At 44.5% G+C, this 17890-nt stretch overlaps 1 protein-coding gene across 2 annotated transcripts in view; it reads left to right on the top strand.

Annotated features, from left to right (window-relative positions):
* LOC121550303 (BDNF/NT-3 growth factors receptor) overlaps positions 1–17624 on the top strand; it is an 83723-nt gene extending 66099 nt beyond the window's left edge. For both annotated transcript variants that reach the window (XM_041862517.2, XM_041862515.2), the window contains exons 17-18: positions 13958–14116; positions 14514–17624. In XM_041862517.2, coding sequence (XP_041718451.1) covers positions 13958–14116; positions 14514–14699 — 345 coding nt within the window. In that variant the 3' untranslated portion in view covers positions 14700–17624. The remainder of the gene's footprint in view (positions 1–13957; positions 14117–14513) is intronic.
* The last annotated feature ends 266 nt before the right edge of the window (positions 17625–17890 follow it).

The following is a 17890-nucleotide window of genomic DNA, read 5'->3' as shown; positions in this document are numbered from 1 at the left end:
TATGTTCCACAGGACCAGCAGGCTATAGTCTTCGTCCTCCTCAGAACTGCTACAATAAAAACAAGTATTCGAGCACTCATTGAATTTCAAGTTTCACATTTTTTATGTCACATGCACAAGTACACTTAACTGCCTTTTTTGCAAACTCAAAACCCAACAATGCAATAATCAATAACAATGTAATACTAGAAAAAACACACAAGAAATAATAAGAAATATGAAGAACACAATAAGTAAGTAAGCATACTATATGCAGGGTCAGTTCCAATACCATATTTACAATGTGCAGGGATACTGGATTGATGGCGGTATATATATATAAGGGAAAGGTGATTAGGCAACAGGATATAAGATAAACAGAGTAGCAGCAGCGCCGGAGAAGATGGCTGCCGTTTTACAGCCCTCTAACCAATTGTACTATTATGTGTGTTTTTCCACGTTATTTGTAATTTATTTTGTACATAATGTTTCTGCCATCGTCTCTCTTATAACCAAAAATAGCTTCTGGATATCAGGACAGCGATTACTCACCTCGTATTGGACGAATATTTTTTATTCAACGAGGCGGCCGCGAAGGATATCCTACAGACACCCGACAAGGCCCAAATCCCTGTCATTCACATGAGGAAGAGACTGAGATATCTTGGACGTAGGTCCGGGTGCCTTGTAAGGATCCGACGGCGAGCGAGTAAACTGCCGCTCCCATCAATCCTATTAGCCAATCTTCAATCATTGGAGAACAAATTGGATGACCTAAGATTACGGTTTTCTACCAACGGGACTTTAAAAACGGTAATATATTATGTTTCACCGAGTCATGGCTGAACGACGACATGGATAACATACAGCTAGCGGGCTATACGCTACATCGGCAGGATAGAACGTCTGACTCCGGTAAGACAAGGGGTGGCGGTCTGTGTATATTTGTAAAAAACAGCTGGTGCACAAAATCCTAATACTAAGGAAGTCTCGAGGTTTTGCTCGCCTGAGGTAGAGTATCTTATGATAAGCTGTAGACCACACTATTTACCAAGAGAGTTTTCATCTATATTTTTCATAGCTGTCTATTTACCACCACAAACCCATGCTGGCATTAAGATTGCACTGAATGAGCTGTATAAGGCCATAAATCAACAGGAAAACGCTCATCCAGATGCAGCGCTCCTAGTGGCCCGGGGACTTTAATGCAGGGAAACTTAAATCCGTTCTACCTAATTTCTACCAGCATGTTAAATGTGCAACCAGAGGAAAAAAAACTCTAGACCAACTTTACTCCACACACAGAGACGCATACAAAGCTCTCCCTCGCCCTCCATTTGGCAAATCTGACCATAACTCTATCCTCCTGATTCCTGCTTATAAGCAAAAACTAAAGCAGGAAGCACCAGTGACTCGGTTAATAAAAAAGTGGTCAGATGACACAGATGCTAAGCTACAGGACTGTTTTGCTAGCACAGACTGGAACATGTTCCGGGATTCTTCAGATAGCATTGAGGAGTACACCACATCAGTCACTGGCTTCATCAATAAGTGCATCGATGATGTCGTCCCCACAGTGACCGTACGTACATACCCCAACCAGAAGCCATCGGATGTGGCAGGGCTTGAAAACTATTACAGACTACAAAGGGAAGCACAGCCGCGAGCTGCCCAGTGACACAAGACTTCCAGACGAGCTAAACCACTTCTATGCTCGCTTCGAGGCAAGCAACACTGAAGCATGCATGAGAGCACCAGCTGTTCCGGATGACTATGTGATCACGCTCTCCGTAGCTGATGTGAGTAAGACTTTTAAGCAGGTCAACATTCACAAGGCCGCAGGGCCAGACGGATTACCAGGACGTGTACTCCGAGCATGTGCTGACCAACTGGCAAGTGTCTTCACTGACATTTTCAACATGTCCATGACTGAGTCTGTAATACCAACATGTTTCAAGCAGACCACCATAGTCCCCGTGCCCAAGGACTCTAAGATAACCTGCCTAAATGACTACCGACCCGTAGCACTGACGTCTGTAGCCATGAAGTGCTTTGAAAGGCTGGTCATGGCTCACATCAACAGCATTATCCCGGAAACCCTAGACCCACTCCAATTTGCATACCGCCCCAACAGATCCACAGATGCAATCTCTATTGCACTCCACACTGCCCTTTCCCACCTGGACAAGAGGAACACCTACGTGAGAATGCTATTCATTGACTACAGCTCAGCATTCAACACCATAGTGCCCTCAAAGCTCATCACTAAGCTAAGGATCCTGGGACTAAACACCTCCCTCTGCAACTGGATCCTGGACTTCCTGACGGGCCGCCCCCAAGTGGTAAGGGTAGGTAACAACACATCTGCCACACTGATCCTCAACACGGGCGCCCCTCAGGGGTGCGTGCTCAGTCCCCCTCCTGTACTCCCCTGTTCACCCATGACTGCATGGCCAGGCACGACTCCAACACCATCATTAAGTTTGCCGACGACACAACAGTGGTAGGCCTGATCACCGACAACGATGAGACAGCCTATAGGGAGGAGGTCAGAGACCTGGCCGTGTGGTGCCAGGACAACAACCTCTCCCTCAACGTGACCAAGACAAAGGAGATGATTGTGGACTACAGGAAAAAAAAGAGGACTGAGCACGCCCCCATTCTCATCGACGGGGCTGTAGTGGAACAGGTTGAGAGCTTCAAGTTCCTTGGTGTCCACATCACCAACGAACTATCATGGTCCAAACACACCAAGACAGTCGTGAAGAGGGCACGACAAAGCCTATTCCCCCTCAGGAGACTGAAAAGATTTGGCATGGGTCCTCAGATCATAAGACTCCTGAACAGCTAATCATGGCTACCCGGACTATTTGCACTGCCCCCCCACCCCATCCTTTTACGCTGCTGCTACTCTGTTAATTATTTATGCATAGTCACTTTAACTCTGCCCAAATGTACATATTACTTCAACTACCTCAACTAGCCGGTGCCCCCGCACATTGACTCTGCACCGGTACCCCCCTGCATATATAGCCTCCCTACTGTTATTTTATTTTACTTCTGCTCTTTTTCTCTCAACACTTTTTTTGTAGTTGTTTTATTTTTTACTTTTTTGTTAAAAATAAATGCACTGTTGGTTAAGGGCTGTAAGTAAGCATTTCACTGTAATGTCTGCACCTGTTGTATTCGGCGCATGTGGCCAATACAATTTGATTTGATTTGATTTGTATGTGAGTGGGTGTGCGTGTGTGTAGAGTCAGTATAAATGTACAGTATGTGCATATTATGTGTGAGTGAGCAGATGATGGAGTGAGTGTGTGTGTGAGTGTGTAGGGCCCTGTGAGTGTGTATAGAGACAGTGCAAAAATAAAAATAGAAGGTCAATAAAGATACAAGGTTAACTCAGATAGTCCATGTAGCTATTTTGTTAGCTATTTATCAGTCTTATTGCTTGGGGATAGAAGTTGTTCAAGAGCCTGTTTGTTTCAAACTTGATGACCCGGTACCGCTTGCCGTGCGTAAGCAGAAAGAATAGTCTATGGCTTAGGTGGTTGGAGTCTTTAACAATTTTCCGGGCCTTCCTTCCACACCGCCTGATATAGATGCCCTGGATGGCAGGAAGAACTGCCCAGGGGATCTAGGGTGGTGCTATTGCCATACCAGGCAGTGATGCAGCCAGTCAAGATGCTATCAATGGTACAGCTGTATAACTTTTAGAGATTTGAGGGCCAAACATTTTCAACCTCCCGAGGGGGAGGAGGCGCTGTCGTGCCTTCTTCACGACTGTGCATGTTTGCTTGGACCATTTTAAGTCTTAAGTGATTTGGACACTGAGGAACTTGAAGCTCTCGACCTGCTCCACTGCAGCCCTGTTGATGTGGATGGGGGCGTGCTCGCCCGCCCCGTTTCCTGTAGTCCACGATCAACTCCTTGGTCTTACTGACATTGAGGGAGAGGTTGTTGCTCTGGCACCACACTGCCAGGTCACTGACTTCCTCCCTGTAGGTTGATTCATCGTCGCCGGTGATCAGGCCTACCACCGTCGTGTCGTCAGCAAACTTGATGATGGTGTTGGAGTCATGCGTGGCACGCAATCATGGGTGAACAGGGAGTACAGGAGGGGACTAAGAACACACCCCTGTGGGGCTCCTGTGTTGCGGGTCAGTGTGGCGGAGGTGATGTTGCCTACCCTCACCACCTGGGATCAGCCTGTCAGGAAGTCCAGGATCCAGTTGCAGAGGGAGGTGTTCAGACCCAGAGTCCGAAGCTTGGTGACAAGCTTGAAGGTGACAATGATGTTGAACACTGAGCGGTAGTCAATGAACAGCATTCTCACATAGGTATTCCTCTTATCTAGGTGGGTGATGGCAGTGTGGAGAGCAATTGAGATTGCGTCATCTATGGATCTGTTGGGGCGGTATGCAAATTGGAGTGTGTCTATTGGTGTCTGGGATGGTGGAGTTAATGTGTGCCATAACCAGCCTCTCAACGCACTTCATGATTACAAAAGTGAGTTCTACAGGGCAGTAGGCATTGTGGGATAAAGCCTTAGAGTTATTGGGGACAGGAATGATGGTGGTCATCTTAAAACAAGCGGGGATTACAGACCCTAGTCTGTAAGGAGAGGTTGAAAATTACCTTGAATATGCCTGCCAGCTGTTCTGCGCATGCTCTGAGAACGTGCCCTGGAATCCCATCAGGCCTTGCGGGTGTTGACCTATTGAAAGACCTTTCTCACGTCGGCCTCTGAGAGGGAGATCACCCAATCCTCTGGGTCGGTGACGGCCCTCACACCCGGCCCAATGTTATTGTTGTCAAATCTTGCATAAAATGCATTGAGTTCGTCTGGTAGAGAGGCATCATTGGGCAGATCACGGTTGGGTCTTTCTTGGTAATCCGTAATGGACTGTAGCCCCTACATTTACATTACATTTTAGTCATTTAGCAGATGCTCTTATCCAGAGCGACTTACAGTTAGTGAGTGCATACCCCCGTGGGAAACGAACCCACAACCCTGGCGTTGCAAGCGCCATGCTCTACCAACTGAGCTACAGGGGACTACACACTATCACATGTGGCGGGCGGCAGAGCCTGTGTAATAAGAGTCCACCTTATTCCTATATTGTCCTTTTGCTCGGTTGATGACTGCGGAGGTCATAGCGGATCTTCTTGTACGTATTCCTGTCCTCAACCGTAGCATCAGGGTTGTCTACGATAGCTTTGTGTGCGGTAACCCTGTCCTTTAGTTTAGCACCAACCTCAATGTTAATCCAGGGCTTTTGATTGGGGAAGCAGCGAGCCCTCACCGTGGGGACAATGTCGCCGATGCATTTTCTACTGAAGCCGGTGACGGAGGCGGTTAGCTTGTAAATGTTATCGGCGGAGTCTCGAAACATATTACAATCAGTGCTAGCAAAGCAGTCCTGTAGCATAATCTCTGATTCTGGTGACCATTTCTCAAGTCACGGGTACTTCCTGTTTGAGTTTCTGCTTGTAAACAGGAAGCAGGAGTACGGAGTCATGATCGGATTTGCCGAATGGCGGACGAGGGAGGGTCTTGTATGCTTGCTTATGGGTAGAATAACAGTGGTCTAGGACTTTACTGCCCCTAGTGGCGAAGGAGACATGTTGTTGGAAGTTGGGCATCACGTGTCTTAGTGATGCAAAATTAAAATCGCCGGCAACCAGAAAAGCAGCCTCTGGATGTAGGTTTTCTTGCTTGCAGTGAACTAACTAATCAAGTATCTAACTAACTGATGGATCGGTCAGTCAGCAGCAACATCCTGTATGGACTGTGCCCAATGGGGAGGTTGAGCAACACTGTAGAGGCCTTATTCATAGATGTCAGTGTATAGATATCAGTAGTACAGTGGTTACTATTCAACCCGGCCTCAGGTCAATTCGTAGGAATTGGAATGTAAATTTGATTTGCTTTAGTAGGATATTTTACATTACCAATGGAATACGAATTAGAGGACATATAGTATCATGTGTCTTACCCGGCCATACAATATCATATGAATCGGATGATGTAATTTATCATACATCTTGGAGGATATATAGTATTATACGTCTTGCCCTGAGGCCAGGCTGCTTGTTGCATGTAAGCATTTATGGCTAACGTTAGCGGCTAACACTGCAGGTTAGGATACTAACGCAGCAAGTTAGGAGAATTAACGTAGCAGGTTAAGAGGAATTACGTAGCAGGTTAGGAGAAATTACGTAGCAGGTTAGGAGGAATTTCGTAGCAGGTTAGGAGGAATTACATAGCTGGTTAGGAGAAATTACGTAGCAGGTTAGGAGAATTAAGTTTAAGTTAGGAAAGGGTTAAGGGAAGAGTTAGCTAAAATGCTACAGTTGTCCCCAACACGACTCAAACACGCTGGACGGACGCATTATACGGCCACCCATCCTCCCTGACCAACCTATCTACTTTTGTTTCTATGTTAAGTAACCAGACCATTATTTAATTTGTAACGTAACACATAATACTAAATGGATGTACACAAATGTATGTAACATATCCCCGACAGACAGACGGATGGACAGCTGAGAGCTCTGTCTGTCTGTGCTCTGCTATGGATTAACATGATTGACAGGATCCTAAAAGGGCCCTAAACAACACCCACCCTTGGCTCTAATAGTGTCTCCCTGTCTCTGTCTTTGGATCTCTCTTAATCCCTCTCTTCATTCCTCTATCTCTCTCACCCCGTCTCTCTCTCTCTATGTCTGTCTCTGTCTGGTCACCTCTCTATGAAGTGCCAGAACATGCCACTGAGATATATTGTAGGAGCTGACCTTGGCTTGTGCTGTGTTACTCTGTCTCTTTGCTTTCACTATCTATTAGTTAGTGTATGACGACATACAACTACTATCCCCCTGCACACACCCCTCAGAAACACACTCCTCTCAGTACAATTAACCACTGGAGTGTCACCATAGCAATGGGCAAAGGCAGCACATAGCTTAAGTTATATCAGACAGTCCCTATCCAAAAAGTAATTAAAGAACTCTATTAGTATGCAGCTCCAATACTACAGAGAACGAGAGAGAGACAGAAAAAGAGGGAAAGAGAGAGAGAGAGAGAGAGAGATGGGGAGAGAGAGGGGGAGGCGAAATGAAGAGTGAGTCAAAGAAATCAACACAAATAAAGATGCAAGAGAGGAGGGGTACAGGAGAAAAGAGAAGAGGGGCTTTAGAGTGAAGAGGTTGAGAGAAGGGACCGAGTGTGGAGAGAAAGTAATTAGAAAAGAGAAAGGAGCCAATGATAGAAAGAGAGATGCTGAGAAATAGACTGAGAGCTGCTCCCTCCCCAATGATGTCATAGGAGGGATCAGAAGGTGGACCAGCACAAGTTGCTTCCTGTCTAGAGATTATGCCTGACAGTGGTTGCATCTGAAATGGCACCCTATTCACTAGTGCAATTCAGACGCACGAACACACTCAGAAAAAAAGTTACCGAATTGTACTTAAAGAGCAGCCTCTTTTATCATTTCTCTTTAATCCATATGACTACACAAATCTGTATGCTTTTTAATTACAGACTGACAGACAAGGCTCGTTATACCCACTCCTGGGTATAAGAAACACAGTGATTCCCATTGGAATGACGATCTCCATAGAAACACAGGGCAACTCAATTCAGTCTACTGGAAAAAGGAGGGGGAGGGGCCTCCTACTGAAGCCCCTCCCACGCAGCCGGCCTAAAGCATCCCAAAAGCGCTCTTTCAAACCCGCCTGGTTGCCATGGATACCACGGCCTCTGAGGTCACTCCACTAAACTCACAATTCGTCATTTTTTCTTCTTCTTTGAGGTTGTCTGGCTCAGACAAGCAGGAGAGAGAGAGAGAGAGAGAGAGAGAGAGAGAGAGAGAGAGAGAGAGAGAGAGAGAGAGAGAGAGAGAGAGAGAGAGAGAGAGAGAGAGAGAGAGAGAGAGAGAGAGAGAGAGAGAGAGAGAGAGAGAGAGAGAGAGAGAGAGAGAGAGAGAGAGAGAGAGAGAGAGAGAGAGAGAGAGACTGCTTTTCTTAATATTTGATGAACCCAGGATGTTAACAACAATTAATCAGGGGCTTCTTCACAAAGAAACACTCAAACGCTCACACAGATATTAACACAAACAAGCACACACACACTCACTTATGCACATGTACACACAACGGGTTGGAACCAAAATTCCGTTCCACTGTTCTGACCAGCAAAATAAATGTCTTAACCTGTTCCTTTTTAAACCTTTAGACCAACATTAAATTACTTCACCAATAAGTGCGGATAGAGCAGCTTGCTATGGAGCAGGCAAGCTATTTACAGTGGGGGAAAAAAGTATTTAGTCAGCCACCAATTGTGCATGTTCTCCCACTTAAAAAGATGAGAGAGGCCTGTAATTTTCATCATAGGTACACGTCAACTATGACAGACAAAATGAGGAAAAAAAATCCAGAAAATCACATTGTAGGATTTTTTATGAATTTATTTGCAAATTATGGTGGAAAATAAGTATTTGGTCAATAACAAAAGTTTCTCAATACTTTGTTATATACCCTTTGTTGGCAATGACACAGGTCAAACATTTTCTGTAAGTCTTCACAAGGTTTTCACACGCTGTTGCTGGTATTTTGGCCCATTCCTCCATGCAGATCTCCTCTAGAGCAGTGATGTTTTGGGGCTTTAGCTGGGCAACACAGACTTTCAACTCCCTCCAAAGATTTTCTATGGGGTTGAGATCTGGAGACTGGCTAGGCCACTCCAGGACCTTGAAATGCTTCTTACGAAGCCACTCCTTCGTTGCCCGGGCGGTGTGTTTGGGATCATTGTCATGCTGAAAGACCCAGCCATGTTTCATCTTCAATGCCCTTGCTGATAGAAGGAGGTTTTCACTAAAAATCTCACGATACATGGCCCCATTCATTCTTTCCTTTACACGGATCAGTCGTCCTGGTCCCTTTGCAGAAAAACAGCCCCAAAGCATGATGTTTCCACCCCCATGCTTCACAGTAGGTATGGTGTTCTTTGGATGCAACTCAGCATTCTTTGTCCTCCAAACACGACGAGTTGAGTTTTTACCAAAAAGTTATAGTTTGGTTTCATCTGACCATATGACATTCTCCCAATCCTCTTCTGGATCATCCAAATGCACTCTAGCAAACTTCAGACGGGCCTGGACATGTACTGGCTTAAGCAGGGGGGACACTCAGGATTTGAGTCCCTGGCGGCGTAGTGTGTTACTGATGGTAGGCTTTGTTACTTTGGTCCCAGCTCTCTGCAGGTCATTCACTAGGTCCCCCCGTGTGGTTCTGGGATTTTTGCTCACCGTTCTTGTGATCATTTTGACCCCACGGGGGTGAGATCTTGCGTGGAGCCCCAGATCGAGGGAGATTATCAGTGGTCTTGTATGTCTTCCATTTCCTAATAATTGCTCCCACAGTTGATTTCTTCAAACCAAGCTGCTTACCTATTGCAGATTCAGTCTTCCCAGCCTGGTGCAGGTCTACAATTTTGTTTCTGGTGTCCTTTGACAGCTCTTTGGTCTTGGCCATAGTGGAGTTTGGAGTGTGACTGTTTGAGGTTGTGGACAGGTGTCTTTTATACTGATAACAAGTTCAAACAGGTGCCATTAATACAGGTAACGAGTGGAGGACAGAGGAGCCTCTTAAAGAAGAAGTTACAGGTCTGTGAGAGCCAGAAATCTTGCTTGTTTGTAGGTGACCAAATACTTATTTTCCACCATAATTTGCAAATAAATTCATAAAAAATCCTACAATGTGATTTTCTGGATTTTTTTTTCTCAATTTGTCTGTCATAGTTGACGTGTACCTATGATGAAAATTACAGGCCTCTCTCATCTTTTTAAGTGGGAGAACTTGCACAATTGGTGGCTGACTAAATACTTTTTTTCCCCACTGTATATGCATTGGACAGACAAGTGTAGGGTGAGAGATCTGACTGAAATTTTGCGGGTGTGGAGAGAGCGAAAGAGGGTGTAGGAGTAGGATTGGCTTGAAGCACTGGGCATCTTGTTGTCATGACATGCATTATCTTAATTAAGCCCACAGAATTATACCTACAGAGGAGTGGCTTCTATAAAGAAACTTTGAATGTCTTTGAACTTCAGAAAGTTGGCTTAACGTTGGACCAGAGCTAGCTAGCTAGCTGGCTAGCTAACAAGATTGTGTGTCTTACCTTTTTGTAGTTAATACATTTTTGTGAAACATGATAACTATAGTATCCTTCACTAGAATTGAAAAAGTTAATCAATTTTTCTCTAATTAAAAATCTCTTTCCCTAATTTCTGAATCATGCTTGTAACATCAGTAGGCTATGCTTCAGAGGGGGAGGGACACGTAGCCTACACACGGACACACACTGGCAAAGATTTTTAGCTGGCAGGCAGACACTGGATTAAGTTTCTGAGTGACAGACTGAGGGCTTTGCATAGGCGCTTTGTGTACGTTTTTTTTGTGGGACTGGAAAAAAATGACAGGAATGTAAAATAACATTATTAACCGGTTCCCATGCCAGAACAGTATAGCTCACTTTCGTTCACGGTTCTGATTCTGTTCCTCATTTTTTTGTAAAAATATTTTCCAGTTTTCAGAACCTGTTCCAACCCCTGTTGGAAACGCACACACACACTGCTGTTAGGAAACTGTAAAAAAAAGTTGCAGTCACTAAAATCAGGAGCGCAGCATTAATATTTCAAACTACTCCACGTTTTAGAATGTGTTAAACAAACAACAATAAATAAATGCGACACAGTACACTCACTGGATGTTGGCTTCGCCTTCAACCCCACACTGTTCTTGACCATGAATCCATGGACATACAGTGCATTCAGAAAGTATTCAGATCCCTTCACTTTTTCAACATTTTGTTATGTTCATCCAAAAATGGATGAAATTAAATGTTTTCCTCATCAATCTACACACAATACCCCATAATGACAAAGCGAAAACAGGTTTTTAGAAATGTTTGCAAATGTATTAAGTATAAAAAACAGAAATACCTTATTCAGACCCTTTGCTATGAGACTCGTAATTGAGCTCTGGTGCATCCTGTTTCCATTGACCATCCCTGAGATGTTTCCACAACTTGATTGGAGTCCACCTGTGGTAAATTCAACTGATTGGACATGATTTGGAAAGGCACACACCTGTCTACATAAGGTCCCACAGTTGACAGTGTATGTCAGAGCAAAAACCAAGCCATGAGGTCGAAGGAATTGTCCGTAGAGCTCCGAGACAGCATTGTGTCGAGGCACAGATCTGGGAAAGGGTACCAGCATTGAAGGTCCCCAAGAACACAGTGGCCTCCATCATTCTTAAATGGAAGAAGTTTGTAACCACCAAGACTCTTCCTAGAACTGTCTGCCCGGACAAACTGAGCAATCGGGGGAGAATGGCCTTGGTCAGGGAGGGGACCAAGAACCCGATGGTCACTCTGATAAACTCCAGAGTTCCTCTGTGGAGATGGGAGAACCTTCCCGAAGGACAACCATCTCTGCAGCACTCCACCAATCAGGCCTTTATGGTAGAGTGGCCAGACAAATCAAATCAAATCAATTGATTAAAAAAATTTACAAATAATTAAAGAGCAGCAGTAAAATGCAAATAGTCTGGGTAGCCATTTTATTAAATGTTCAGTAGTCTGGTATAGAGGTCCTGGATGGCAGGAAGCTTGGCCTCAGTGATGTACTGGGCCGTACACACTACCTCTGTAGTGCCTTGCGGTCGGAGGTCGAGCAGTTGCCATACCAGGCAGTGATGCAACCAGTCAGGATGCTCTCGATGGTGCAGAAGCCACTCCTCAGTAAAAGGCACATGGCAGCCCGCTTGGAGTTTGCCAAAAGGCACCTAAAGGACTCAGACCATGAGAAACAAGATTCTCTGGTCTGATGAAACCAATATTGAACTCTTTGGGACTGGGAGACTAGTCAGGATCGAGGGAAAGATGAACAGAGCAAAGTACAGAGAGATCCTTAATGAAAACCTGCTCCAGAGTGCTCAGGACCTCAGACTGGGGCGAAGGTTCACCTTCCAACAGGACAACAACCCTAAGCACACAGCCAAGACAACGCAGGAGTGGCTTTGGGACAAGTCTCTGAATATCCTTGAGTGGCCCAGCCAGAGCCCGGACTTGAACCCGATCAAACAATCCTGGAGAGACCTGAAAATAGCTGTGCAGCGATGCTCCCCATCCAACCTGACAGAGCTTGAGAGGATCTGCAGAGAAGAATGGGAGTAACTCCCCAAATACAGGTGTGCCAAGCTTGTAGCGTCATACCCAAGAAGACTCAAGGCTGTAATCGCTGCTAAAGGTGCTTCAACAAAGTACTGGGTAAAGGGTCTGAATAATTATGTAAATGTGATATTTCCGTTTTTTTTTTTATACATTTGTAAACATTTCTAAAAACCTATTTTTGCTTTGTCATTATGGGGTATTGTGTGTAGAACTACAGTATATACAGTGAGCTCCAAAAGTATTGGGACATTGACAATTTTGTTGTTGCTTTGGCTCTGTGCTCCAGCACTTTGGATTTTAAATGAGACAATGACTATGAGGTTAAATTGCACTGTCAGCTTTAATTTGAAGGAACCGTTTAGAAATGTTTGTGCATAATCCCCCCATTTTAAAAGTATTGGGACAAATTCACTTATACAGTGCTGTGAAAAAGTATTTGCCCCCTTTCTAATTTTCTCTACTTTTGCATATTTTTGATACTGAATGTTATCAAATCTTCAAACAAAACCTAATATTAGATAAAAGGGAACCTGAGTGAACAAATAACACAACAATGACATACTTAATTCATTTATTTCATAAACAAAGTTATGCAACACCCAATGCCCCTGTGTGAAAAAGTAATTGCGCCCTTACACTTAATAACTAGTTGTGCCACCTATAGCTGCAATGACTCCAACCAAACATTTCCTGTAGTTGTTGATCAGTCTCCCACGTCACTGGGGAGGAATGTTGTCCCACTCTTGCATGCAGAACTGCTTTAACTCAGCGATATTTGTGGGTTTTCAAGCATGAACTGCTCATTTCGACTTTGACTAGGCCATTCCGAAACTTCAGGTTTTGTTGCTTTTTACCATTTTCATGTAGACTTGCTACCATGATTACGGATAATCATTTTAAACCAGTCAGTGTGACCACCATTTGCCTCATGCAGCGTGACACATCTCCTTCGCATAGAATTTATAAGGCTGTTGATTGTGTGCTGTGGGACGTTGTCCCACTCCTCTTCAATGGCTGTGCAAAGTTGCTGGAAATTGGCGGGAACTGGAACACGCTGTCGTACACATAGATCCAGAGCATCCCAAACATGCTCAATGGGTGACATGTCTGGTGAGTATGCAGGCCATGAAAGAACTGGGACAAATTTTAGCTTCCAGGAATTGTGTACAGATCCTTGCGACATGGGGCCGTGCATTATCATACTGAAACATAAGGTGATGGCGGCAGATGAATGGCACGACAATGGGCCTCAGGATCTCATCACGGTATCTCTGTGCATTCCAATTGCCATCGATAAAATGCAATTGTGTTCGTTGTCCGTAGCTTATGCCTGCCCATACCATAACCCCACTAACAGGGATGTAAACAAATTTGTGCCCACAATTTGAGAGAAATAAGCTTTTTGTGCGAATGGAACATTTCTGGGATATTTTATTTCAGCTCATGAATCATGGGACCAACACTTTACATGTTGCGTTTATATTTTTGTTCAGTGTACTTTAAAGAATTCAACACAACTGGTGACTTGGTACCAAATGATGCCTAGTTGCACTTGATTTAATGAATTCCAAAGAAATAAACAAGTAATTTGCAGGTCATTAATGTTAAATGACCATTTTAACAAGTTGTTTCACAGCAAATAAATTCAAATTTCTGTACCGTTAAAATAAAATGTGTGTACAGCAGAACAGTGTCCAGGCTGACTGTGTGTGTATGTGTGTGTGTGTGTGTGTGTTGGTGTAGGTGGGCGGTCACACCATGCTGCCCATCCGCTGGATGCCTCCAGAGAGCATCATGTACAGGAAGTTCACCACAGAGAGTGATGTGTGGAGTTTGGGCGTGGTCCTCTGGGAGATCTTCACCTACGGCAAACAGCCCTGGTATCAGCTCTCCAACAACGAGGTCAGTCTCACCTCTCACCTAACCTTAACTCTAACCCTCTGACCATACTCTACCTCCATCCTAGCCTGGGTGCCAGTCTGTTTCTGCTCTCTTGCCACCTCCTTATAACAGTTCCATGAGGAGGTGGCAAAAAGCAGAACAGACTACCAGGCTACCTCCAACCTAACTCCCTAACTGTAATATTATTCTAAACCCTCACATCCATTCCTTTGGTAAAGCTTTAGCCTAAGCCTATATGTGTAGGTCTGAGAGTATTGGAGAGTAAGAAATGTAAAGACAATTAAATCTGGCCTATCAGCTGGCAAGATGGAGCTTGTATGTCTACTTGTGGTCTAATTGAAGTGATTCTGACACTGACCCCATGTATCTGCCCCTGTGCCCCCCCCACCACCCACAGGTGATTGAGTGTATTACACAGGGGCGTGTCCTGCAGCGGCCTCGCACCTGTCCCAAAGAGGTGTACGACCTGATGCTGGGGTGCTGGCAGAGAGAGCCTCACATGAGACACCACATCAAGGAGATCCACAGCCTACTGCTCAACCTAGCCAAAGCTTCTCCTGTCTACCTGGACATCCTGGGCTGAGCGGGCGTGCGTGTGCGTGTGTGTTGTGGCGTGTGTGCGTGTGTGTTGTGGCGTGTGTGCGTGTGTGTGCGTGCGTGCGAACATGCACGTGGCTGTACAATACAAGAGGGAATGAGTGTGTGCCTGTACGTGTGTGTCTATTGATGCACCTGTCCTTGAGTGTGTGTTTAAAGCTACGATCAAACTCTTTAAGGCAATCAGAAGATTCCCCAACTGTTCCCTTGTGCCCTCCTCTTTCTCTCTCTCTCTTACTTTCCACCTACTTCTACTCTTTCATGCATCTCTTTACCCACCATCTTCCTGCTCAAGAGACGTTAAGAATGGTTTGCAGTGGGAAGGCTTCTCCCATCGCTACAAAGGCTTTTTAACTGGGGCTAAATATTCCACAGTAAATGGCTGAGGGCTCTATACGAGCAGGCAGTGCCGTTTGGTCCAACTGGTTTCTGGAAACTCCTTCCTTCTGTAAATAAAACCCCTTAGGTCCAGAAGAGGTGCCTCCACTGCAGATAGGCGGATTCTTCTCTGTACATAGAGGACATACATCTACCAGACATCGGACCCTGCAATGTCCTGCAAAGAGTTGCGATGCATTGCGCCATGTAAGGAGACATGGAAGCAACCAGACTATTATTTTCCCCTCATGTCAACAAGACATGACATAACAAGATATAGTATTTCCCCTCATGCTGACGAGCAGCAACAAATTAAATGCTACTGTCTAACTGAAGCAATGATGAAAGTAAACTTAAAAGGGAGATTTGGGGCTGTTCCCCAATGGGTGTTCTTCAGCTCAGTCTGTCTGTAGTCTTTGTCTGTGACTATGTACACAAAAGAGGGTATTTGATACATTTTGGGGGATGAAGATGTTTCAATTCCCATGTCAAGTGCTGATGTCATGTCATTTATCGATTTATGTGTCCAACATTCTCTGACAATACTGAGAAAGAGAGTATGGGCGGGGTCTGTGTCAGATGGCCCTTTCATGGTCAGTGATGAGGATCTCCGTTTAGGCGTGGTTGGGTCAACTGTGGTAGGATCATGGCACTCACACACACACATCCCCCACCCCCTACTACACACACACACACTCAAAAGGCTTCTGAAGGAAATTGAATTTTGCATGTTTTATTATTTTAGCCCCACAGTGCTTTAGCGACGCAGCCCCAGCCCTCGTCAGTAATGGTGTAATGTATATTTCATTAAGGAGCTAATGTTGGACATTAGCACAGTCTCCCCTCAGACATTTAAGACGTATTGTTTTATGGGAGAGAGGGAAAGGAGATGAGGAAGTGGAGAAGAGGAGAGAGAGACAGCGAGATGGAGAGGAGTGGAGAGCGAGAGAGGGAGGGAGGAGGCCTGAATGTCTGCAGGGAAATAGAGAGATAACATCCATCATCGTGCGGTCTTGTCGGTTTTAGAATCCACAGCTGTTTACTTCACACACCTCGCATTCCTATGGTGGGTTCCTCAACCTCACACACACACACACACACACACACACACACACACACACACACACACACGGGCACCACACACAAAACCTTCTCTTACACACATTCAATATCAACTGTAGGCTCACCTACAGACTTTCAAGATCAAAAGCCTACACTCACATACAGTACCTTACATGTGGTTTACACTGTCATTATCATAGACACACTATAAGCAGACTTATTCAGATGTAATAACTTCATTCAAGACTGTTTGAGTATCATGATATTGTCATATGTTTCTGTAACTGATTGCATTTTACTGGTTTGGTCATATGCTCAGTACTTGATGGTATTGATATTTGTGTTCTTATTTATTATGTTATTAAAAAAGTATAAATTTTTTATGAGACGTTTCTGAGGTCTAAGTCAATTATTTGGTCTGAATCGAGGCCTGACTCAAATTTAAAGTGAGTGATCTAATTGATTATGCGTGTGCCTCCGAAATAGTGCAATACTTGGGCCCACATTGGGCTGTGGTCAAAAGTAGTGCACTATATAGGGAAGAGGGTGTCATTTCAGACGTAGACTGTGTGTGTCTGTTTGGGCCCATGCACACAGTCTTTGTTGCATTTTCCTGCCTGCCACTTGAAACATACATTAGGTCCAATAAATACCATCCATTCCACAAAGAGAATGGATGTCTTTCTGTGCAAGAGCAAATGGAAAAATGCTTTACAGGTATTCAATATTGGTTACACAATAATGTTGTGTAAAACAAAGCAACATTGTGTGCAACGACCTTCAGTGTGAGTGTAGTTGGCAGTGAAATAACTGCCAGTGTGAGAAAGAGCACTGTGTGAATACAAATGTGTCCATCGAACTAACAAACCACTCTTAATGCGCTATGTGGAAATAGCCTACATGAACAGGCTAAAGTGGGATATGGCAATGGTGAATTATCTATCAGAGAACTGCACTGGAAGACATTTCTATGTGGCTCTCTTCCATCACAATGGACCCAGTCTGAGTTTACTCTACATCCTGGACAAGTTGCTGTGACTAATTATGGAGCCTACCCAGAATCCATTCTGTTGGAGGTTCAAACCATTTCCGCCTACCAATAGGCTCTAGGCAATGGGCGGCACCAATCGCAGTGCTATCGATCTCTTTGCTAAAAAATTGACACCTCAAAAGACTGACAATCACAACCCTTAACAAGTGACCTGCTGTATAGTTACAAACCTCTCCTCTCTCTAATGTATCTTCTCTTTCTTTCTCGTTCTCTCCCAGCGGTTACATTGTCCAACTGTGACATCCTTGATGGGTCAGTGAGAGGAGTGTGTATATGACCCAGCTCTGAAGGCTTTAGTCTCAGTGCTGTGACTGGAGTTTCTCATAACGTGTGTAATAATAATGTGATCTGCTTCTCTCGATGAACGGACCAGACTGTTGTGATACGGTGTCATTAATAAAAGTGTAATGTCTTACCTCATCCTGAGCAGATCTGGTGTCTCTGTGTGAATGAGGGAATGTTAGCACAATGAGTGTGTGTTGGAGTGTTTGCGTACAGTAGCCTATAGATTACACTTTAAAAGAGCTATAATTTATGTATATAAACTGGCTTCACAAATCAGTTGTAATGTCACAGTAAGGGTGATATAACAGGTCCTTACATCTATGCATAAGCTTTATAAGCTGTGGCATAAGCTTTATACAACCCTTTATACTGTGACATTTGCTTAAAAATGATTTGAGAAG

Source organism: Coregonus clupeaformis, chromosome 18 (genome assembly GCF_020615455.1).
Source record: "Coregonus clupeaformis isolate EN_2021a chromosome 18, ASM2061545v1, whole genome shotgun sequence".
NCBI classification, from domain to species: domain Eukaryota; kingdom Metazoa; phylum Chordata; class Actinopteri; order Salmoniformes; family Salmonidae; genus Coregonus; species Coregonus clupeaformis.
The sequence above is the reverse complement of the archived record's forward strand: the minus strand, read 5'-3'. Positions and strand labels throughout refer to the sequence as shown.